General features: G+C 42.0%; 1 protein-coding gene across 2 annotated transcripts in view; it reads left to right on the top strand.

Annotated features, from left to right (window-relative positions):
• Nucleotides 1–25,563, top strand: part of p3h2 (prolyl 3-hydroxylase 2) — a 129,176-nt gene that overhangs the window by 74,191 nt on the left and 29,422 nt on the right. For both annotated transcript variants that reach the window (XM_060941824.1, XM_060941823.1), the window contains exons 5-8: nt 67–194; nt 7,164–7,253; nt 12,660–12,700; nt 12,793–12,884. In XM_060941824.1, coding sequence (XP_060797807.1) covers nt 67–194; nt 7,164–7,253; nt 12,660–12,700; nt 12,793–12,884 — 351 coding nt within the window. The remainder of the gene's footprint in view (nt 1–66; nt 195–7,163; nt 7,254–12,659; nt 12,701–12,792; nt 12,885–25,563) is intronic.

Here is a 25,563-nt window from a genome sequence, read left to right as displayed (position 1 = left end):
TGTGTGTGTGTGTGTGTGTGTGTGTGTGTTAAATCTTGGCTTCTCTCTCTCTCTCTGTCTCTCTAGTGAACAATCTGATGCAGGCTGTGTTCTGTGCTCTGAGTTACCTGCTGTTCCATGAAGGAGATGAGTTCATGACTGAAAATGTGGAGTACTACACTGAAATGCTGGGACATGGGGGACAGCCTCGCCAGGTAAGTTATGAATAAAAACATTCTTAATATTATAATTCATAATTAAGATACTTGGACAATAGAATTGTTTGGATGGTAAGTGTAAAGCTGCTTTATTTATAATTTCTAGTTTTTTACATCACTTATAGTTTAAGTCTTGCACAAGAATAAGCCTTTTGGACTATTTAAAGCTAGACGGCCTTTCGATTTCATAAAATCGGTGAAGTTTAGTTCCCTCTGAAATGTGGTCATTGTGATGTATGTTTATTTCTGTAATATCTCACAAAATATCAGGCCATTATGTGGCTGGGAAGTTATTTAATTTGAGGGGATTAAAGCAAATAACGTGCATGAAATCACTTACTTCGTGTAATCAAGCAGACAGAGGAAGTCTGTGTGCGCATGCACAGATTTACCTTTGACCGTGCGCTGACAGTTATGTCATTCTGTAGCTAAACGAACAGCTGATCACACAGAGGTACTTGCTGACCGCCGATATTTATTAGTTTGGTCCTGTGTTTCCTTTCCTTCGCAACATAACGTCTTTTCTTCTGGCTTTCTGTTACTGTAGTCGGTCTTTCACGTTTCATTTGCACACTCACGTCCTCCATTTTTCTCTCCTTTTTCAAATTTGTATCCCACAATGCCTTGTGTGAATGGGGAAAGCCCACCATGTGATGCATGACATAGTATCTTGTATTGCGTCATGGTGAAGCAGGAAAAAATAGCAGAGAATTTAAGGCCACGTGGCTCTAAATTCATTAATTGTTCCATTAGAAAAAGCACCCGATAAAATTTTGGAAGTCTGTGATTTCTAATTCAATAGCTTTTGGTCCACTAAACAGAAATAATTGGGTGTCAGGGAAAATTCTTTTTATGACCTACACTTGAAAAAGCTGAAAGGCAGTCTACCTTTAAGTGGCCACTAAGCATGTTAAATAAAATTACTGGTCACAACATTTATATTGTTGGCTTGTATACCTCAATAAAACTTTTTTTTTTTAAATACTGAAAAGCATTCTGAATTACTTCTACAATCTACTGTATAAATATGCAGTTCCTTTTTCTATAAGCACAGCAACAAAATAGCTGTTTATGTGGACACCTAACAATCATACCTATACATGGGCCTTTGTTTGGCACAAAGTTGAAAGTATGCATTTGTCCCGAATGCCTTTGTACAGGACTTTCACTTCACTGAAACTAAGAGGCCCAAACCTGTTCGAGTATCAAAATGTGCACAAAGTGAGCTCCATGAAGACATGGATTGCTAAGGTTAGAAGTTGCAGTGGAAAAACTTGTCCTATACAGGGCCCTGACCTCAGCATTATTGAACACGTTTGGGATGAATTGGAATGCTGACTGCATGCCAGGCCTCCTCACCCAACATCGGTGCCTGACCTTACTAATGCTCTTGTGGCTAAATGGGCAAACCCCCACAGCCATGCTTCAAAATCTAGTGGAAAGCTTTCCAAAAAGAGTGGAGCTTATTATAACAGGGAATAAATCTGGAACGAGATTGAACATTTGAAGATTCATTCCCTCGTTGGTTGTGATGGTCAGATTTCCACATACTTTTTGGCCATATATACTGTACTCTGTAATGGTAATCACTGTGAAGAGTGGGACTTTGTATAATAGCAAAGGGGTACTAAATCTGGAATGGAATGTTGAAAAAGCATGAGTTTAATGGCAGGTGTCCACAAACCTTTGGCCATATAGTGTAGAAAATCTCATAAAGGCATCTCACTTCCCTCCTAATCAGGCCAGAGTAAATGGTACGTTAAGCTTGAACTTATTCTGGAGCTATATTTTTCATTCATTGAGTGTTTCCATTTCCAAGGATTACAAATTAAGCATGCCTCATTTCCAGCAGCAGCTTTTTACTCCATGTGAGAGGCCTGCCAAAGTCCTGTGGATTTCAGAAAATGCTGAAATGTCACAGAGCTCTTGTTTTATGGCTGTTGTGAAAGAGTAAAACCGTTCCAAAAAATACAAGTGCTACCACCTGTTTTCTGCTCATAACGTTCACGTTTCCTCACACTGCCAAAGGAGTATTCAAAACTTCACTCAATTTCACTTTGGAGTGAAGCACAGAAGCATTAATAGAGCAGTTCCTTTCAAGCTAGGGGTATGGGGCTGGGGTATAGGGCGTAATTTTAGATTAAAATAGGCATCTATATCACAGGTATGTATTATGGAGCTTCTTGCGTTTTCTCACGAATGATATCCAGTTTTCATATTTTACTAGAATAGACTAGTGTACTAGACTACAATTTTATTTAGATCATGATCTGTGAAAGGGGGAGACTGTAACACTTTCAGGTTCAGACAATGAGGAGCTGGGAGATACAGTGGTGCTTGAAAGTTTGTGAACCCTTTAGAATTTTCTATATTTCTGCATAAATATGACCTAAAACATCATCAGATTTTCACACAAGTCCTAAAAGTAGATAAAGAGAACCCAGTTAAACAAATGAGACAAAAAATATTATACTTGGTCATTTATTTACTGAGGAAAATGATCCAATATCACATATCTGTGAATGGCAAAAGTATGTGAACCTTTGCTTTCAGTATCTGGTGTGACCCCTTTGTGCAACAATAACTGCAACTAAACGTTTCCAGTAACCGTTGATCAGTCCTGCACACCGGCTTGGAAGAATTTTAGCTCATTCCTCCGTACAGAACAGCTTCAACTCTGGGATGTTGGTGGGTTTCCTCACATGAACTGCTCGCTTCAGGTCCTTCCACAACATTTCGATTGGATTAAGGTTAGGACTTTGACTTGGCCATTCCAAAACATTAACTTTATTCTTTAACCATTCTTTGGTAGAACAACTTGTGTGCTCAGGGTCATTGTTTTGCTGCATGACCCACTTTCTCTTGAGATTCAGTTCATGGACAGATGTCCTGACGTTTTCCTTTAGAATTCGCTGGTATAATTCAGAATTCATTGATTCATCAATGATTGCAAGCCATCCTGGCCCAGATGCAGCAAAACAGGCCCAAACCATGATACTACCACCACCATGTTTCACAGATGGGATAAGGTTCTTTTGCTGGAATGCAGTGTTTTCCTTTCTCCAAACATAACATAATGCTTCTCATTTAAACCAAAAAGTTCTATTTTGTTCTCATCCATCCACAAAACATTTTTCCAATAGCCTTCTGGCTTGTCCATGTGATCTTTAGCAAACTGCAGACGAGCAGCAATGTGGGGCGACACGGTGGTATAGTGGTTAGCACGGTTGCCTCACAGCAAGAAGGTTCCGGGTTCGAACCCAGCGGCCGGCGAGGGCCTTTCTGTGTGGAGTTTGCATGTTCTCCCTGTGTCTGCGTGGGTTTCCTCTGGGTGCTCCGGTTTCCCCCACAATCCAAAGACATGCAGTTAGGTTGACGTGGGGTGGCCTTGGGCTGAGGTGCCCTTGAGCAAGGTACCTGATCCCTGACTGCTCCCCAGGCGCTCTGGTGTGGCTGCCCACTGCTCTGAGTGTGTGTGTGTGTGTGTTCACTGCTTCAGATGGGTCAAATGCAGAGGATGAATTTCACTGTGCTTGAAGTGTACATGTGACAAATAAAGGTTTCTTTTTTTTTGGAGAGCAGTGGCTTTCGCCTTGCAACCCTGCCATGCACACCATTGTTGTTCAGTGTTCTCCTGATGGTGGACTCATGAACATTAACATTAGCCAATGTGAGAGAGGCCTTCGGTTGCTTAGAAGTTACCCTGGGGTCCTTTGTGACCTCGCCAACTATTACACGCCTTGCTCTTGGAGTGACCTTTGTTGGTCGACCACTCCTGGGGAGGGTAACAATGGTCTTGAATTTCCTCCATTTGTACACAATCTGTCTGACTGCGGATTGGTGGAATCCAAACTCTTTAGAGATGGGTTTTTTCCAGCCTGATGAGCATCAACAATGCTTTTTCTGAGGTCCTCAGAAATCTCCTTTGTTCGTGCCATGATACACTTCCACAAACATGTGTTGTGAAGATCAGACTTTGATAGATCCCTGTTCTTTAAATAAAACAGGGTGCCCACTCACACCTGATTGTCATCCCATTGATTGAAAACACCTGACTCTAATTTCACCTTCAAATTAACTGCTAATCCTAGAGGTTCACATGCTTTTGTCACTCACAGATATTGGATCATTTTCCTCAATAAATACTGTAAATGACCAAGTATAATATTTTTATCTCATTTGTTTAACTGGGTTCTCTTTATCTACTTTAAGGACTTGTGTGAAAATCTGATTATGTTTTAGGTCCTATTTATGCAGAAATAAAGAAAATTCTAAAGGGTTCACAAACTTTCAAGCACCACTGTATGTGTTCCAGGTGTGATTTACTTCGCAAACATGGCGCTCGATAGCACGGCTCCCTGATTACTAGCCACTGAAAGACGTAAGACACACGTTAATCGACAGCCAGTAATCACAGGTCTCACTCATCACGTAACCTGCTGGTTCACGTGACTCCTCACCGTTCACAGCCATTGCTCGACCACGCCCCCGCTGCCACAGAGACATTGTCGAAAACTTTCCCTGTATCCGAAATCCCTCACTAGTCACTCTATAGTGGACCATATAGCGAGTTTGCCATTTTGTAGTGCTTTCCAAATGTATAGTGAGAATTATTACACCCTATATAGTGGGCTTATAGTATCCCACAATGCATCATGAAAAGTAGTGTACAACCGATGGTCACTAACCAGGCAATATATCCCATCACGCTGAAAGAAGAAAAAAGAAGTGTGTTGGACGGAGGAAGAAACACATTATAAACGGACATTCGAGTACAGTTAAAAATAGAAAGAGAATAGAACATAAACTAAAATAGAATAAGACAGATAAAAATATAAGAATAAATGTTACAGTTCAGAGCGAGGCATGGATCAAACGCCTCAAATTTGATTTAATAAAAGGCAGCGACAAAGAAGAAAGTATTCAGCCTTGATTTAAAGTGCTGATGACACGAACATGACTCTATGCAATTTCTTAAATAAACTATACACCATGGCAAACATGTTAGATTTCTGTTATAATTACGTGAAAAGAAGCTGTTGTTACGCGAATATCCAACTTTTAATTGCACAGCGCAAGAAAACTGGGTCCGTGGCTCGCGGCCATGTTGTGATGTCAGCGGGAGAACACGCTGCGGTTCACTGGCTGTTCTACTCTGGTTCTACTCAATGGAAATGGCGCATGAAAACGCCGGTGAACTCTCTAGTGCTAGCTCTTCCTCTTCTGGGAGTGTAGAATTGTGTTGATCTCTTCCGAATAGAATCTATGATAGCCTACCCTCTTTACCCTTTGCCTCTCGTTGCTAGGCGGCAGTTACATGAAAGCCGCAAGCTTTCACAAGCAAATACATGACTGATATCACGCCGACTTTATGATTACATTTATGATTATCATGTAGAATCTATAGCTCTACGTACCTTTATCTTATGTCGTTTCACAACACATGTTCTGACAGGAGGACTGTCTTTGGAGGAGTCGTCGGAATACTGTAGGCAGTGTTACCAGATACTGTTCAAAACCCACCAAAATGCACTTGAAACCGCCCCAATCTGGGCGGGAAACCTCCCAATCTGGCAACACTGACTGTAAGCACTGCTGATGGTAGTAACACGTTTGTGCTGAACTGAACACCCAAGAGATTCTTTTAAGCTGGGAAGGTGCCAAAACAATCCAAATCGAAGTGTTCAGAGCACAGGACGGATATTGGTGAGTGCGCCTGACTTGCTTCACCCACTTCGCATGCACCTCGGGATCTCTGGGAAACTTGAATAAACTTTTAGGCTGGTGCGCGGAGCGCTGGGGGCGGGGTTCAGCCGCGCTGGCTGTCACAGGTGCACCTGAAGCCGTTTCATATTAATTGGCGGATGAGGGTGTCTCAGTCCATAAATTGCAGTGTTTTTGTGTGGTCGTAGTATTTTGCTGAGTACTTGTATACTCATCCGATTACCTTCTGCTCACAGACTGTGATTTATTTAATTAAGCACGTAGCACTTTGCATCTGCTGTCTGGTTTGCCTGTTTATGTATTTTTTTTATCTGGCTCTAATTATGTTTTTATTGATGACTTTGTAAAAATAAAATCTTTTCTTAACTTTTATTCTCCTGTTTCCCTGATTTCCGTGTCACTAGTTGCCCATAGAACCTGTGGTGGCATTTATAGCCACTGGTATAAATTGGGTCTTTTTACAAACTTACCCCATCCTTGTGGGTTTTGGAGCAAAAGCCGGCAACACAACGCGAAGGCATAATAACTAATATATATATATATATATATATATATATATATATATATATATTTAATAATACTAATAATGATAAACTGAACACCTGTCGCATCAACAACAAACTGGTAAGTTAGGAGGAAGGTTCTTTCGCTGACGTCATATAGCTCCTCCTCCTCTTTCGTCTCCTGGGTGCTGCAGCCCCGTCAAATTTGCCCAAATAGCCGCGTTTTTTATCATAACTTGTAAAATAGGCGCCTTCGTGAATTAATATATGGATCATCGGGAATTAGTTTTTATGTTATAAAACATCGCCAAAGATGTCAAAAACGTGTCATCAGCACTTTAAAAGAACTGAAAGATGCAGCAGACACAAAGTACTTTGTATTTATTATTGTGGGAAATACGCACAGTATAATATGGATTCATCACAAAAATACATGTATGTATGTATGTATGTATTATATTGAAAACCCACCAACTGACTGTTCTGGCACGTTTTAATTGTGTGGCAGTAATGATGTAAATAACGGCAAGGCAGAGTAGTGTCCAAAAGAGTTTTTTCCATTTTACCAATGAGCTCACTATAGTCCTCTGTATAGAATTCCCTAGATAGTGAATAGGGAGTAGTGAATGAGTGAGTGAGTGATTTCGGACACAGCCACTGTCTTTGCCCTCGTCCTAGTGTGGACTGCTTGGCTGAGAATAATACAGTGCTGTAAAACTCTCCTCCTCCTTGTCTATAGGACGCTGTGCAGTATTTGAAGAGACACAAGAAAGAGTTGGAGCTACTCCTCATCGGCAGTAGCAATATGGGTGTTTCCTACAAAGAGGAGGTGAGAATTTAATTTGATCCGCTTCCTTACATACACTCACCGTCCACTTTAATTGGAATACTTGTACTTGTGCCCATTTATGCAGTTATCCTGTCATTCAGTTATGTGGCAGGAGCAAAATGTATTAAAGCATGTTTGATGTCAACGTTAACTGAAGCTCTTCAAGTGTATTTGCATGATTTTATGCATTGTGCTGCTGCCACATGGTTGAATTATTGGATAACTGTGTGTATGCATATGTTCGTTTGGTCCTAGTGATCATGCCCAATATTTTAGTTTTTCAGTCTATGTAAGCTGGGACACCTTTTTTCAGTAAGAACAAAGCATTGAAAGACAAACTACTGGGTCATCTCTCTTTTTTTTTTTTTTCCCCTCCATATTTCAATTTTTTTGGAAGCCTAAAAAACATAGTACCGTATTCGTAATTGCAGCGCCTCTAAATCAACTTCACAGAATCAAGCTTACGCCTTTTCACCCCCCCCGGGGGGGACTCTTTTTTTAAGAATAGTACTCATCACACTGTGTTAGTTGCTCCCAATAAAAAAAAGAACTGGCTATAATCTGTGTGTGTGATGATGATGATGATGATGATGATTTCCGAATATGATGACCCTCTAACAAGAGTCATGCAATTAAATGTTGTGCTTCCGTCATTAATCATTGTGATCCAGAAGTCAGCATGTGCAGAAAACAGGCTAGCATAAACATTTTTCAGAGTGTACTTGAGGTAATAATAAAGTTACGCCCAGGTCAGACGGCAGGCTGCAGCTGGTTTTCAACTACTTGTGTCTCCCTGCGATAACAAAATCGCAGGTAGACGAAAAACTGGTTTTGCATCGATGCACGATGACGCAGATAATGGCAGTGTTGCAGAGGGTCTTTAGTAGAGGCAGGTCGACGCAAGTGGCTAATGATCTGTTCGCATTTCAGCTGTGATTCACTTCCAGTTGGTGCAAATAACAGGATGATGCATGTACAGGTAGAGGCAGGCGGTCGTGCAATGCTTGAGCGACCAATTGCAGGTGGAAGCAGGTAGTGGCAGCTAGACGGAGGCTGATGCAGGGGAAGACAAGTCTTTAGAGATGGCTGCGATGCATCGTGGGTAGACGCAGACTGCACCTGCAAATAGTTTACAGCAACCTGCGAGCAGTCTTATGGCCTTATATTTTTTAAAGGTTTTCTGTGCGCTGCATCTAGCTGCGTCTGCTTCCGACTGGTTGATTCAGCTTAAAAACTCTACGTCTTGCAATATGTCTGACCACAATGAAGGATTTGATGCAAAACGCCTGCATCCACTTGCAATTAGTCGCCACCCGACCGATCGCAGGTTGCAGCATGCGTCTTTCTGCCGTCTGACCTGGGCATTAGTTTGTTTTGTTTTGTTTACACTTCACCATCACCACTATTTGCTGTCCTGTGAGTTTGGCGTCATCTAATTGGTGGCTTTTAGAAAGCGCTGTAGCAGTGCTCACATGCTGAGATTTTAATAGCAAATTTTCTGATTAATAATGTTCGATGACGAAGTTTTGTCACTAAATTTAGGTGCTAAATCAGCCGTAGCTGAGGACATCATATTGTAAATTCAAAGAGTGCCAATCTCAACTCTCAAGTAAAGAATTTTCTGTCCTGGTAAGGTTACTCACATTCTGAAATCAACTGCTCTCACAATTTTTGGAGGAATTTCACAAAACTTGATAGGATTCTTTGGCATATGTTGGGAATATGCATATTGCAATTTCATTCAATTCAGTCGCATTTTACCAGAGTTATGGTCCTTGATTACCATCTCTCCGAGCACTCTTGATTTTTTCTTTTTTTTTTGGGGGGGTTCTGAGACATCATCATCATCAGGCTGAAAGTCATCTGGGGGAAACTGGCTTTACTTAGACAGCTGTAGTCTGCTGAAAGCTTTCCTTTTATTGGCTTATTGCTGCATAAACCAGGGTATGTTTATGTGAATTTAGATACATTTTTAAGGATATTTAGGACATGTAACTGAAACTAATTCAAACTAAGTCTGCATAGCCCTTTCACCTTCTCCATGTTTTATTACATTACAGACTTATTCTACAATAGATTGAGTTCATTTTTTGTCACAAAATTCTACACAAAATAGCCCAAAATGACAAAGTGAAAGCAGGTTTTTAGACATTTGTGCTAATTTATTAAAAATCAAAATGTAAAATATCATGTACACAAGTATGCACACCCTTTGATATGACACCCAAAAGTGAGCTGAGGTGCATTTTATTTCCACTGATACTGCTTGAGATGTTTCTACAACTTAATTGGAGTCCACTTGTGGTAAATTCAATTGGTTGAACATGATTGGGGATTGCCAATACCTGCCTATATAAGGTCCTACATTTGACGGTGCATGTCAGTGCAAACTCCAAGCCATGGGGTCAAAGGAATTATCTGCAGACCTCAGAAACAGGATTGTGTCAAGGCATAGATCTGGAGAAGGGTACAGAAAAATTGCTGCAGCTTTACACGTCCCAAAGAGCACAGTGGCCACCATCATTCGTAAGTGGAAGAAGTTTGGAACTACCAAGAATCTTCCTAGACCTGGCTGCTTAGCCAAACTGAGCAATCGGGGAAGACGGGCCTTGGCCAGGGAGGTGAGCAGGAACCCGAGGGTCACTCTGACAGAGCTCCAGCGTATCCTTGTGGAGATGGGAGAACCTTTCAGAAGATCAACCATCCAGGCAACACTCCACAAATCAGGTCTTTATGGTAGAGTGGCCAGATGGAAGCCACTCCTTAGTAAAAAGCACATGACAGCCCGCTTGGAGTTTGCCAAAAGGCACCTAGAGGACTCTCAAACCAAAATTGAACTTTTTGGCCTGAGTACCAAGTGTCACATCTGGAGGAAACCAGGCACCGCTCATCACCTGGCTAATGCTATCCCTACAGTGAAGCATGGCAGTGGCAGCATCATGATGTGGGGATGTTTTTCAGCAGCGGGAATGGGGCGCAGTGTGCAAAATTACTGCGTGCCCGGTAGCCCGACGCGGTCAACTTTTTCGTCTGGCCATAAATTATAAAAAGTAGCGAGTCCGTCATGCCACAAACATTGGCCCGCCCGTGAACATACATTTTGATGGTTTCATGCTTGTATTACCATGTCCCTAACACGACACGTCCACCTTTTGCAAGGATTGTTTTCATTGGTTATTTTGTCAGATACGTCACAAATCTTTAAAACAAAAGCAAATCAGCTGCCATCTCTTACGGTAAATGAGCAGTTTATCACATTACATTTTGCTGACATTGTGGCGCGAGATTCTACAGGAGTGCACTTTTTCGCCTTTTCGTGACAATCATGTGGAAGTTTCTGGGTTTGTCTGAGAAAGTGAAGCAGAAGAAAACAGAAGAAGAAATCAAAGCTACTAAGAAGCGATATGAGGAAGAAAAGCGGGAGAGGACATTTAAACCAGGTTGGCTGCAGACATACAATTGGTTGTTGTACTCAAATACACAAAAACAGATGTTTTGCCGACCTTGCCGTTCAATTTATGGTCCGTACGCTGTTAGAAAATCCAGACTGAAAACTGACAAATATCACAAGTATGCGAATGCTCCTCTTGTGTTGGGCTCACAGAACTTCAAAAAACACACACTAGATGTGCATCAGGCATCCGAGGGTCATACATTCAATGCTGGCCATGAACATTGAAAGGTTAAGAGCCCTGTTGGCCATTTTTGATTTTCAAGATATTTCACACACTGATGGGGCAACTAGTTATGATAGAGGGAAAGATGAATGCAGCTAAATACACTGAGATCCTTGAAGAAAACCTGCTCCAGAGCACTCTGGACCTCAGACTGGGGTGATGTCACCTTCTAACATGACAACGACCCGAAGCACACAGCCAAGAGAACAAAGGAGTGGCTTCAGAGAAAGTCTCTGAATATCCTTGAGTGGCCCAGTCAGAGCCCAGACCTGAATCCAATTGAACATCTATGGAAGGAGCTGAAAATGGCTGTGTACTTGATGCTCCCCATCCGACCTGACAGAGCTTGCAAGGATATGCCAAGAGAAATGGGCAAAAATGTCCAGAAATAAGTGTGCCAAGCTTGTAGCTTCTTTCCCAAGACGCCTTGAAGCTGTAATTGCTGCCAAAGGTGCATCAACCAAGTATTCTTATGCAATGGTTGCATAAGAACTGCCTTAATGCTAGCAAAACGGAGGTTCTATTAGTAGGTACCAAAAGACAGGTTCTGAACTTCTCCAGTTTCACTATTGATGTTGAGTCTATTAGTCCTTCCCAAGTTATAAAAAAAAAAACCTTGGAGTTCTCTTTGACTCCACCCTTTCATTTGAATCCCATTTTAACCTAATTACTAAGAATGCTTTCTTTCACCTCTGCAATATTGCACGTCTCCACCCTCTTCTCTTGGAAACTGATGCCAAAATGTTGGTCAATGCGTTTATTTTTTCTCATCTTGATTGCAATTCTCTCTTTCATGGTCTCCCTGCCACATTGCTCAATCGCCTGCAGTACATCCAAAACTCAGCAGCTAGAGTCCTCACACTCACCAAGCGCACTGCTCACATTACTCCTGTTTTACAGCAACTGCATTGGTTGCCAGTTATTTCTCGGATTAAATGCAAAATCTTGCTTTTAACCTATAAAGCTCTTCATGGTTTCGCCCCTTCCTATCTCTGTGAGCTAATTCATTTGTACTGTCCCTCCCGCTCCCTCAGATCTTCTGTCTGTGGACTTCTGACTGTCCCATGTTTTAAACTGGCATCTATGGGTGGCAGATCATTCAGTGTTGCTGCTCCTAAACTTTGGAACTCGTTACCACAATCACTTCGTAACTGTTCCACACTCTCTCTCTCTCTCTCTCTCTCTCTTCCTTCAAAGCTAACTTGAAAACTTTTTTTTTATTTTTACCTCACACTACTCTTCCTAGTGTGGCTGCTTTATTTATTTATTTTTTTTTTTGGGGGGGGAACTCCTGTGTAAAGGGTCCTTGGGTTTGTGAAAGGCGCTATATAAATTGAAATTATTATTATTATCATTAGGCTAAGGGTGTGTCAGATATGTAACCCCTCAATAACCCATTTTTGTCAGTAAAATTGCATGTTTTCTAAAAACTTGCTTTCACTTTGTCATTATGGGCTATTTTGTGACAAAAAATGAACTCAATCTGTTGTAGAATAAGTCTGTAACATAATAAAACATGAAGGTGAAAGGGGTGTGCAGACTTTCCGGCTTGACTGTATATTTCATTACGTGTGCTTGAATCTGTGCTCATTTCTGTGCACCTCTGATGATCAAAGGTCAGTGTAACAGTAACAGGTGCTTATAAATTAGGAATCATTTATTTCTGATGTGTGCATACTTATTTGGAATCTATATCCTCAGTCTCATTATTTTTCTCTTTTCTTTTAAGAACTACTGGAGCAGCTCAGGTGGAAGAGATGATGAAAACTGGTATTTCACTCCGTTTCTTCGTTCCAGCTGAACACCACTAGTAGTCGAAAGGCAGGAGTTCTTGTCTCATATTTTCCATTATTTTTCTTCAGGATCCCCTCGGGAACAGATGGATGGATAGAGTATGTGCCCATATCTAAGAAAAAGAACAGCTCAATGGTCATAATGCAGCAGCTTCAAGAGGGTAGGTTGATTTGAAACTGATGACTCAAATTCCCCTCAGGAATATTAAAGTATTTTTGATTTCTGATTGATGTGTTGCATTGTGTTTGCAGTGTTTGGACTAAGTAACCTTGTGATCGTATAATGTTTTTATATTATGGGGTGATCCAAGCCAACACTCCCAATGATTTTTCAAGCTAGCGTGTGTTTGCAGGAGAATATGCGTACATTAACGTCACAATATATTAACAGAATGACAGCTCAATGTACTAACCTCATTTCCAGAAAAGTTGGGATATTTTCCAAAATGCAAAAAAAAAAATCTGTGATTTCTTAATTCATGTGAACCTTTATTTAACTGACAAAAGTACAAGGAAAACATTTTCAATAGTTTTACTGACCACCTTCAAGTATTTGTAATGCCTTAAAATGAATATACATCATTAGTAACAACCAAAATGAATTAATAAAACGGGGAAAAATAATATAAATTGTTATTTTATTATCAAGCACAAAACTATTGATAAATTGTGGCTTCCGGATCCCGGAAGAAGGCAGCCTTGCCCCAGGGCTAATGTCACATGCGGAACCCCAGTTATCTGGGTCATTTCGGTTCATCGGACTCTGTGCTTGTTTATTCACCGAGATTGGATATTGTTGTAGGAATCTTACAAAAATAACAATGGGAAAGTGCTGCATTGTGTTTTGAATGTTGAAATCCATATACAGCAGGACATTCAGTTCACCAATTTCCGAGAAAAGACACTAATCTAAAGTGACAGTGGGTGAGGTTTGTGCAAACGAAACGGGCAGATTTTGTGTTGCCTACTAATAATAAATCAGATTCATCAAGTGTTCATCACCACCAGAATGACCACATGGGAATTATTGAAGCAAAAAAGAAAAACATTTGTTTAACATTTGGACAGTTCATTGATTCCCCTATTATCTCTCTCTCTCTCACACAGAGTGCACCAGACGCAGGATTATGAGCAACATTTACACGCTCGCAACATCCGATCTTATCATATCTAATGCACTTTAACAGGAAGAAAAATGCATGCACACAATCATCATTAATTTTTAACTGAAACGTGTTAAATGCTCTCAGATTGCAATATTGCAAGACTTGATTTGTTTTTAGTTTTGTTCAGGAAACCATGATGAAAGGTAACCACCGTGTTCTTCACATCTCTCTCGCCATCTCTCCATCTTGCGCGTGCTACAGAGGAAGACTGTTGCGAACTGAGTGAACTGGCAGTTTCTCGTCTTGGGGGCTCGAAAAGATAACCATTTACTCCAGAATATCCTTGATAATCATCTGCCCCTTCATCTGACATAAGAATCACTGTCAGAATTCTCTCCAAAATATGATTCCATGTAGAGACTGGTCTAACCACTGCTGCGCACGGGAATGAAATTGATACTTGGATTGTTATACTTGTGATGTCACGCACCCCTTCGGGATCTTCCAGTTCAGTCTCGGCAGATTCTGTGAAAATCTGCTGATCTTATTGATTTTCCATCAATTTATGACCTTTTGGATCAGCTATGGTTTGAAAACACATGGTCAATCAACATGATGATTGTTTCTTTGTACAAGGAAAAAAGTGGGGTTCAGGGACATTACATACACTTTAATTGTATTTTGTAAATATAAACAAAGTTATAATTTGATGCCTGCAACACACTCAAAAAAAATAATTGGGACAGAGGCAAAATAAGGCTGAAAAGTCTCATCTCATTATCTCTAGCCGCTTTATCCTGTTCTACAGGGTCGCAGGCAAGCTGGAGCCTATCCCAGCTGACTATGGGTGAAAGGCGGGGTACACCCTGGACAAGTTGCCAGGTTATCGCAGGGCTGACACAGAGACACAGACAAGCATTCACACTCACACCCACAGTCAATTTGGAGCCACCAATTAGCCTAACCTGCATGTCTTTGGACTGTGGGGGAAACCGGAGCACCCGGAGGAAACCCACGCGGACACGGGGAGAACATGCAAACTCCACACAGAAAGGCCCTCATCGGCCACGGGGCTCGAACCTGGACCTTCTTGCTGTGAGGCGACAGTGCTAACCACTACACCACCGTGCCGCCAGGCTGAAAAGTTCATAGGATATTCAAGTAACTCCATTTTGGAAGATTCCACAATAAGCAGGTTAATTGGTAACATGTTTGGTGCATGCTCCTTTTATACCCAAAGGCTCAGTCTTTTGCAAGCAGAGATGGGTCATGGCTCACTTCTTTGTGCCAAAATTCATGACAGTCAATTCAAAAAGAACATTTTTCAACAAAAAGATTGTAGGTCTTTCAAAATCTACAGTACATAATATTGTGAAGAGATTCAGGGAATTCAGAGACGACATCGTGCGTAAAGGGCAAGGTTGGAAACCACTGTTGAATGTGTGTAACCTTCAAGTCCTCAGGCAGCACTGCCTGAGAAACCGTCATGCTAATGTGACAAATATAGCCTCATGGGCTCAGGAGTATGTCGGAAAACCATTGTCACTAAACACAGTCTGTTGCTGCATCCAGAAATGCAACCTGAAACTGTATTATGCAAGGAAGAAGCCATTCATCAATTCTATGAAGAAATTTTGCTGATTTCTCTGGGCCCGAACTCATCTCAGATGGCCCAAAAGACAGTGGAAACGTGTGCTGTGGTCAGATGAGTCCACATTTCAGCTTGTTTTCAAGAAAACCGGACGTTGAGTTCTCAGTGCCAAAGGTGAACACGATCATCTAGTTTATCAGAGAAAGGTGCAAAAGCCATCATCTGTGATGGTATGGGGGGCATCAAGGGGTGAGTTGTATGTGTGTGAAGGTAACATTTGATATGTTGGGGCATATATTGGGATTTTAGAGAGACATATTTATCATGGCAATGTCTCTTCCTGGGAAGTCCATGCATACTTCAGAAGGACAATGCCAGGCTTCATTCTGCATGGGTTACAACAGTGTGGCTTCATAGACAGTGTGTGTGCTTGACTGGCCTGCTGCCATTCCCAATCTGTCTCCTATTGAGAATGTACAGTGCCTTGAAAAAGTATTCATACCCCTTGAACTTTTTCACATTTTTCCACCTTACAACCACGAACTTAAAAATTTTTTATTGAGATTTTATGTGATAGACCAACACAGAGTAGCACATAATTGTGAATTGAAACGAAAATGATAAATGGTCTTCAAAATTTTAAACAAATAAAAATCTGAAAAATGTGGTGTGCATTAGTATTCAGCCCCCTGTACTCTGATGCCTCTAAATACAATCCAGTGCAATCAGCTGCCTTCAGAAGTCATCTAATTAATAGAGTCCTACTTTGTGTAATTTACTCTCAGCATAAATACACTTGTTCTGTGAAGACCTCAGTGGTTTGTTCAGGGATAAAGGTCAGGGATAAAGTTCTGGAGAAGTTTAAAGCAGGGTTAGGTTATAAAAAAATATCCCAAGCTCTGAACATCTCAAGAAGCACTGTTCAATTCATCATTCAAAAATGGAAAAAGTATGGCACAACTGCAAACCTACCAAGACATGGCTGTCCACCTAAACTGACAGAGCGAGCAAGGAGAGCACTGGTCAGAGAAGCAGCCAAGAGGCCCATGATCACTCTGGAGGAGCTGCAGAAATCCACAGCTCAGGTGGGAGAATCTGTGCACAGGACAACTATAAGTCGTACACTCCACAAATCTGGCCTTTTTGGAAGAGTGGCAAGAAGAAAGCCATTGTTGAAAGACAGGCATAAGAAGTCCCGTTTGCAGTTTGCCAGAAGCCATGTAGGGGACACAGCAAACATGTGGAAGAAGGTGCTTTGGTCAGATGAGACCAAAGTTGACCTTTTTGGCCTAGATGCAAAGCGCCATGTGTGGCAGAAAACTAACACTGCTCATCACCCTGCACACACCATCCCCACTGTGAAACATGGTGGTGGCAGCATCATGCTATGGGGATGCTTTACTTCAGCAGGGACAGGGAAGCTGGTCAGAGTTGATGGGAAGATGGATGGAGCTAAATACAGGGCAATCCTGGAAGAAAACCTGTTGGAGGCTGCAAAAGACTTGAGACTGGGAAGGAGATTCACCTTCCAGCAAGACAATGACCCTAAACATACAGCCAGAGCTACAATGGAATGGTTTAGATCAAAGAATATTCATGTGTTAGAATGGCCCAGTCAAAGTCCAGACCTAAATCCCATTGAGCATCTGTGGCAAGACTTGAAAATTGCTGTTCACAGACGCTCTCCATCCAATCTGGCTGAGCTTGAGCTATTTTGCAAAGAAGAATGGGCAAAAATTTCAGTGTCTAGATGTGCAAAGCTGGTAGAGACATACCACAAAAGACTTGCAGCTGTAATTGCAGCAAAAAGTGGCTCTACAAAGTATTGACGCAGGGGGGCTGAATACTAATGCACACCACATTTTTCAGATTTTTATTTGTTTAAAATTTTGAAGACCATTTTTATCATTTTTGTTTCACTTCACAATTACAGTGGTGCTTGAAAGTTTGTGAACCCTTTAGAATTTTCTATATTTCTGCATAAATATGACCTAAAACATCATCAGATTTTCACACAAGTCCTAAAAGTAGATAAAGAGAACCCAGTTAAACAAATGAGACAAAAATATTATACTTGTTCATTTATTTATTGAGGAAAATGATCCAATATTACATATCTGTGAGTGGCAAAAGTATGTGAACCTTTGCTTTCAGTATCTGATGTGACCTCCTTGTGCAGCAATAACTGCAACTAAACATTTCCAGTAACTGTTGTTCAGTTTTGCACACCAGCTTGGAAGAATTTTAGCCCATTCCCCCATACAGAACAGCTTCAACTCTGGGATGTTGGTGGGTTTCCTCATATGAACTGATCGCTTCAGGTCCTTCCACAACATTTCGATTGGATTAAGGTCAGGACTTTGACTTGGCCATTCCAAAACATTAACTTTATTCTTCTTTAACCATTCTCTGGTAGAACGACTTGTGTGCTTAGGGTCGTTGTCTTGCTGCATGACCCATCTTCTCTTGAGATTCAGTTCATGGACAGATGTCCTGACATTTTCCTTTAGAATTCGCTGGTATAATTCAGAATTCATTGTTCCATCAATGATGGCAAGCCATCCTGGCCTAGATGCAGCAAAACAGGCCCAAACCATGATACTACCATCACCATGTTTCACAGATGGGATAAGGTTCTTATGCTGGAATGCAGTCTTTTCCTTTCTCCAAACATAACGCTTCTCATTTAAACCAAAAGTTCTATTTTGGTCTCCTCCGTCCACAAAACATTTTTCCAATAGCCTTCTGGCTTGTCCACGTGCTCTTTAGCAAACTGCAGATGAGCAGCAATGTTCTTTTTGGAGAGCAGTGGCTTTCTCCTTGCAACTCTGTCATGCACACCATTGTTGTTCAGTGTTCTCCTGGTGGTGGACTCATGAACATGAACATTAGTCAATGTGAGAGAGGCCTTCAGTTGCTTAGAAGTTACCCCGGGGTCCTTTGTGACCTCGCCGACTATTACACACCTTACTCTTGGAGTGATCTTTGTTGGTCGACCACTCCTGGGGAGGGTAACAATGGACTTGAATTTCCTCCATTTGTACACAATCTGTCTGACTGTGGATTGGTGGAGTCCAAACTCTTTAGAGATGGTTTTGTAACATGTCTGTGAAGATTCTCAATCATCCAGGTCATAGTAAACTGTGGGTGGTAGAAAAGGGCAACTGGACTTGCTTGAAGATTCTTGAAAACGTTTCACCTCTCGTCCAAAAGGCTTCCTCAGTTCTGTCTGACTAATAGGGAGTATCAGATATTTATCTTCTCCTGGCTCAGAATCAGAATCAGAATTCTGATGACCAGCTCATCTAAGGTGTCACTGAGGCATCATGTTGGTGTGGGTTGCTGGAGGCTGGGTGTGAATGGCGAGTCATTAGGGTGATCAAAGGATTGCCCGTTAGGGTGATCAATGGCAATCTGACTCTCTCTGTCCTCCTGTGAGTCCCCGAAAACAGCTGGGTCCTGGCGTACACCCAGCCGTCTGGGAAGAGTGTCCAAGACCACCTTGTAGATGGTTGACAAATGATGTCTTAGACCCCCACCTCTGTTCAGTGATGGCCGTTCCAGGTTTACAAAAATGGCTTCTTTGACTCCTCGCTCATACCAACGATCCTCTCTGGCTAAAATGCGTACATCACAATCCCGAAATGAGTGTCCTTCATTGTTAAGATGAATGTAGACAGCCGAGTCCTGGCCTGAGGAGCTGGCTCTCCTGTGTTGGGCCAAGCGCCTGTATAGCGGTTGCTTCGTCTCCCCAATATACGAATTTGTGCAATTCTCACTGCACTGAATTGCATACACTACGTTGTCCTGTTTGTGTCTGGGTATTCTGTCCTTAGGGTGGACCAGTTTCTGCTTCAGGGTGTTATTGGGTCTGAAATGTACTGGAATGTTGTGTTTGTAGAAGATCCTCCTGAGTTTCTCAGATAGACCAGAAATGTAGGGAATGACAATGTTCTTGCGTTTGTTCCTGTTATCATCCTTGTCAGTTATGTTCCTTTTTATGCTCTTTAGGAAAGCCCAGTTGGGATAACCGCAATTCTGAAGTGCTTTCTTGATATGGTTCTGCTCCTTCTCTTTTCCCTCTAATGTTGTAGGAATGTTCTGAGCCCTGTGTTGCAAGGTCCTAATGACCCCCAATTTATGTTCCAGTGGGTGGTGAGAGTCGAAAAGTAGGTACTGGTCTGTGTGTGTGGGTTTCCGGTAGACCTCGATACTAAGGCTTCTGTCTTGTCTAATGTGTACATCACAATCCAAGAAGGCTAGATTATTCCCACTGACATCCTCCCGAGTGAAGTTGATGTTGCTATCCACTGCATTGATGTGTTTCGAGAAAGCTTCCACCTCCTGGATTTTGATTTTAACCCAAGTATCATCCACGTATCTAAACCAATGGCTGGGAGCAACTCCTGCAAAAGTGGTCAAAGCTATATGTTCCACTTCCTCCATGTATAAATTAGCCACAATCGGGGACACTGGTGATCCCATGGCGCATCCATGCTTCTGTCTGTAGAAACTTTCATTAAACTGGAAATAAGTGGTAGTCAGGCAGAGGTCAAGCAGGGTGCAAATCTGATCCGTGGTGAGTTTCGTTTTATCCAGTAAGGAGCTATCCTGAAGGAGTCGTTTTCTTACAGATTCGACTGCTTCTGTGGTGGGAATGCAGGTGAACAGAGAAGTGACATCGTAGGAAACCATGGTTTCATCTGAATCTAGTTTGAGGTCTGCAACTTTAGAAGCAAAATCTTGGGAATTTTTGACATGATATGGTGTATTCCCAACCAGAGGAGCCAAGATTGTGGCTAGGTGTTTAGCAATGTTATATGTGACCAAGTTTATACTGCTGATAATAGGTCTGAGAGGAGCTCCTTCTTTGTGAATCTTGGGGAGTCCGTATATGAGAGGCACGGCTTCCCCAGGGTACAATCTGTAGTAAAGAGCTCGGTTAATGGCTTGGTCCTTTTCTAGTTGTTGCAAGCAGCTAACAACTTTCTTTTTGTAACCACTTGTGGGGTCCCTCCTCAATGTTTCATAAGTGGTTGTATCACTGAGGAGACTGGTCATCCTGGAGTGGTAGTCCGCTGTGTTTAGCACCACTGTGCATCTCCCTTTGTCAGCAGGAAGGATGGTGATGTTCCGGTCTCTTTGAAGCACTGTAAGAGCCCTCCTTTCTTGGCTGGTGAGGTTGGAGGGGGGTGCTTTCGCACTGGATAGAGCAGCTGATATCTTCAGTCTAAGTTGTTCTGACTCCGTGTTGGTCAGGTTGTTGTTCCTGATGGCTGTCTCTGTGGCTGTGATGAGTTCTACTACCGGTATCTGCTCAGGTGAAACTGCAAAGTTAAGACCCTTGGATAAGACATCTCTCTCTGGTTGGGTGAGTACCCTGTTGGATAAGTTCTTCACCCAATTCTCTTCTATGTCCGGTTGTGTAGCATATCATGTCAAAAATTCCCAAGATTTTGCTTCTAAAGTTGCAGACCTCAAACTAGATTCAGATGAAACCATGGTTTCCTACGATGTCACTTCTCTGTTCACCTGCATTCCCACCACAGAAGCAGTCGAATCTGTAAGAAAACGACTCCTTCAGGATAGCTCCTTACTGGATAAAACGAAACTCACCACGGATCAGATTTGCACCCTGCTTGACCTCTGCCTGACTACCACTTATTTCCAGTTTAATGAAAGTTTCTACAGACAGAAGCATGGATGCGCCATGGGATCACCAGTGTCCCCGATTGTGGCTAATTTATACATGGAGGAAGTGGAACATATAGCTTTGACCACTTTTGCAGGAGTTGCTCCCAGCCATTGGTTTAGATACGTGGATGATACTTGGGTTAAAATCAAAATCCAGGAGGTGGAAGCTTTCTCGAAACACATCAATGCAGTGGATAGCAACATCAACTTCACTCGGGAGGATGTCAGTGGGAATAATCTAGCCTTCTTGGATTGTGATGTACACATTAGACAAGACAGAAGCCTTAGTATCGAGGTCTACCGGAAACCCACACACACAGACCAGTACCTACTTTTCGACTCTCACCACCCACTGGAACATAAATTGGGGGTCATTAGGACCTTGCAACACAGGGCTCAGAACATTCCTACAACATTAGAGGGAAAAGAGAAGGAGCAGAACCATATCAAGAAAGCACTTCAGAATTGCGGTTATCCCAACTGGGCTTTCCTAAAGAGCATAAAAAGGAACATAACTGACAAGGATGATAACAGGAACAAACGCAAGAACATTGTCATTCCCTACATTTCTGGTCTATCTGAGAAACTCAGGAGGATCTTCTACAAACACAACATTCCAGTACATTTCAGACCCAATAACACCCTGAAGCAGAAACTGGTCCACCCTAAGGACAGAATACCCAGACACAAACAGGACAACGTAGTGTATGCAATTCAGTGCAGTGAGAATTGCACAAATTCGTATATTGGGGAGACGAAGCAACCGCTATACAGGCGCTTGGCCCAACACAGGAGAGCCAGCTCCTCAGGCCAGGACTCGGCTGTCTACATTCATCTTAACAATGAAGGACACTCATTTCGGGATTGTGATGTACGCATTTTAGCCAGAGAGGATCGTTGGTATGAGCGAGGAGTCAAAGAAGCCATTTTTGTAAACCTGGAACGGCCATCACTGAACAGAGGTGGGGGTCTAAGACATCATTTGTCAACCATCTACAAGGTGGTCTTGGACACTCTTCCCAGACGGCTGGGTGTACGCCAGGACCCAGCTGTTTTCGGGGACTCACAGGAGGACAGAGTCAGTCAGATTGCCATTGATCACCCTAACGGGCAATCCTTTGATCACCCTAATGACTCGCCATTCACACCCAGCCTCCAGCGACCCACACCAACATGATGCCTCAGTGACACCTTAGATGAGCTGGTCATCAGAATTCTGATTCTGAGCCAGGAGAGGATAAATATCTGATACTCCCTATTAGTCAGACAGAACTGAGGAAGCCTTTTGGACGAGAGGTGAAACGTTTTCAAGAATCTTCAAGCAAGTCCAGTTGCCCTTTTCTACCACCCATGGTTTTGTAACCTTTTCCAGCCTGATGAGCATCAACAATGCTTTTTCTGAGGTCCTCAGAAATCTCCTTTGTTCATGCCATGATACACTTCCACAAACATGTGTTGTGAAGATCAGACTTTGATAGATCTCTGTTCTTTAAATAAAACAGGGTGCCCACTCACACCTGATTGTCATCCCATTGATTGAAAACACCTGACTCTAATTTCACCTTCAAATTAACTGCTAATCCTAGAGGTTCACATACTTTTGCCACTCACAGATATGTAATATCGGATCATTTTCCTCAATAAATAAATGACCAAGTATAATATTTTTGTCTCATTTGTTTAACTGTGTTCTGTTTATCTACTTTTAGGACTTGTGTGAAAATCTGATGATGTTTTAGGTCATATTTATGCAGAAATATAGAAAATTCTAAAGGGTTCACAAACTTTCAAGCACCACTGTATGTGCTGTGTTGGTCTATCACATAAAATCTCAATAAAAAACTTTTAAGTTCGTGGTTGTAAGGTGGAAAAATGTGAAAAAGTTCAAGGGGTATGAATACTTTTGCAAGGCACTGTATGGTGCATCATGAAGAGGAGAATCAGGCAAGTGACCACAGCCTGTTGAGCAGCTGAAGTCTTGTATCAAGCAACAAGGGGCGTCCCCAGATCCCGTACAATTAAAAAGTGCTCTTAAAAGGAAAAGTGATGTAAGACGATGGTGGTAATGCCTCTGTCCTAATGTTTTTTGTTTTTGGTGGGGGGTGTATTGCAGGCATCAAATTCTAATTTTGTTTATATTTACAAACTACAATTAAGTTGGTCAGTAAAACTATTGAAAATATTTTCGTTGTACTTTTGTCAGTTAAATAAAGGTTCACGCGAATTAGCAAATCAGAGTTTTGTTTTTATTACATTTTGGAAAATAGCCCAGCTTTGCTGAAAATGGGATTAGTACATCTCATCTCATTATCTCTAGCCGCTTTATCCTGTTCTACAGGGTCGCAGGCAAGCTGGAGCCTATCCCAGTTGACTACGGGCGAAAGGCAGGGGTACACCCTGGACAAGTCGCCAGGTCATCACAGGGCTGACACATAGACACAGACAACCATTCACATTCACACCTACGGTCAATTTAGAGTCACCAGTTAACCTAACCTGCATGTTTTTGGACTGTGGGGGGAAACCGGAGCACCCGGAGGAAACCCACGCGGACACGGGGAGAACATGCAAACTCCACACAGAAAGGCCCTCGCCAGCCACGGGGCTCGAACCCGGACCTTCTTGCTGTAAGGCGACAGCGCTAACCACTACACCACTGTGCCGCCGGATTAGTACATCATGAAACAAATAAATTTTACATTTACATAATTCTAGTGCTACTTGGCTGTCTCTGACTCCAATAGTGTGACATAATAAGCAACACAATACCCATTAGCATTGTGACTGTAATCATGGCTATTATGAGTTGTAGCAGAGCTCCATACTTAAGAAAATCTGGTAACCCATTGAGTTGATTTTTCATGGACACATAGGGATCCCAGCCGTGTACTCTGTCTGTCCCCGCCCCTCGCGGTTCTGATTGGCTGTTTGATTTTGGCCGGAACTAGATGCGTGAGCGTCTGTCTCCAGTAGGGGTGGGCGATACTGGGAATTTGTTTACGATCCGATACCAAGTAAATACAGGGCTAGTATCGCCGATACCGATACTTTTTACTTGAAATGTTATGATCATTGAATAATTTTGTGATTTTGCCTTTTTTAGTTGATTATGAGTATGATAAAACACAGGACAAAGATTTTAGGCAAATAAAAATGTTTTTTTATTAACTAACTACAACAATATAAAACAATGTAACAGTATATTAATAATAAAATAATTCCCTTATCACCTTCTGCTACACAAAATTGTTGAAGAAAAAAGTCGCTAGTGCAAAATAACAAAAAAGCAACAATGTAACAAAAATATAAATATAACAATGTAACAAAAATATACAGTGGGGCAAAAAAGTATTTGGTCAGCCACCAATTGTGCAAGTTCTCCCACTTAAAAAGATGAGAGAGGCCTGTAATTTTTATCATAGGTACACTTCAACTATGAGAGACAGAATGGGGGCAAAGAATCCAGGAAATCACATTGTAGGATTTTTAATGAATTAATTGGTAAATTCCTCGGTAAAATAAGTATTTGGTCACCTACAAACAAGCAAGATTTCTGGCTCTCACAGACCTGTAACAACTTCTTTAAGAGGCTCCTCTGTCCTCCACTCGTTACCTGTATTAATGGCACCTGTTTGAACTCGTTATCAGTATAAAAGACACCTGTCCACAACCTCAAACAGTCACAGTCCAAACTCCACTATGGCCAAGACCAAAGAGCTGTCAAAGGACACCAAAAACAAAATTGTAGACCTACACCAGGCTGGGAAGACTGAATCTGCAATAGGTAAGCAGCTTGGTGTGAAGAAATCAACTTTGGGAGCAATTATTAGAAAATGGAAGACATAAAAGACCACTGATAATCTCCCTCGATCTGGGGCTCCACGCAAGATCTCACCCCGTGGGGCCAAAATGATCACAAGAACAGTGAGCAAAAATCCCAGAACCACACGGGGGACCTAGTGAATGACCTGCAGAGAGCTGGGACCAAAGTAACAAAGGCTACCATCAGTAACACACTACACCGCCAGGGACTCAAATCCTGCAGTGCCAGACGTGTCCCCCTGCTTAAGCCAGTACATGTCCAGGCCCGTCTGAAGTTTGCTAGCGAGCATTTGGATGATCCAGAAGAGGATTGGGAGAATGTCATATGGTCAGATGAAACCAAAATAGAACTTTTTGGTAAAAACTCAACTTGTCGTGTTTGGAGGAGAAAGAATGCTGAGTTGCATCCAAAGAACACCATACCTACTGTGAAGCACGGGGGTTGAAACATCATGCTTTGGGGCCGTTTTTCTGCAAAGGGACCAGGACGACTAATCCGTGTAAAGGAAAGAATGAATGGGGCCGTATCGTGAGATTTTGAGTGAAAACCTCCTTTCATCAGCAAGGGCATTGAAGATGAAACGTGGCTGGGTCTTTCAGCATGACAATGATCCCAAACACACCACC

The sequence above is a fragment of the Neoarius graeffei genome, chromosome 15 (assembly GCF_027579695.1).
Source record: "Neoarius graeffei isolate fNeoGra1 chromosome 15, fNeoGra1.pri, whole genome shotgun sequence".
Classification (NCBI taxonomy): Eukaryota; Metazoa; Chordata; class Actinopteri; order Siluriformes; family Ariidae; genus Neoarius; species Neoarius graeffei.
The sequence above is the reverse complement of the archived record's forward strand: the minus strand, read 5'-3'. Positions and strand labels throughout refer to the sequence as shown.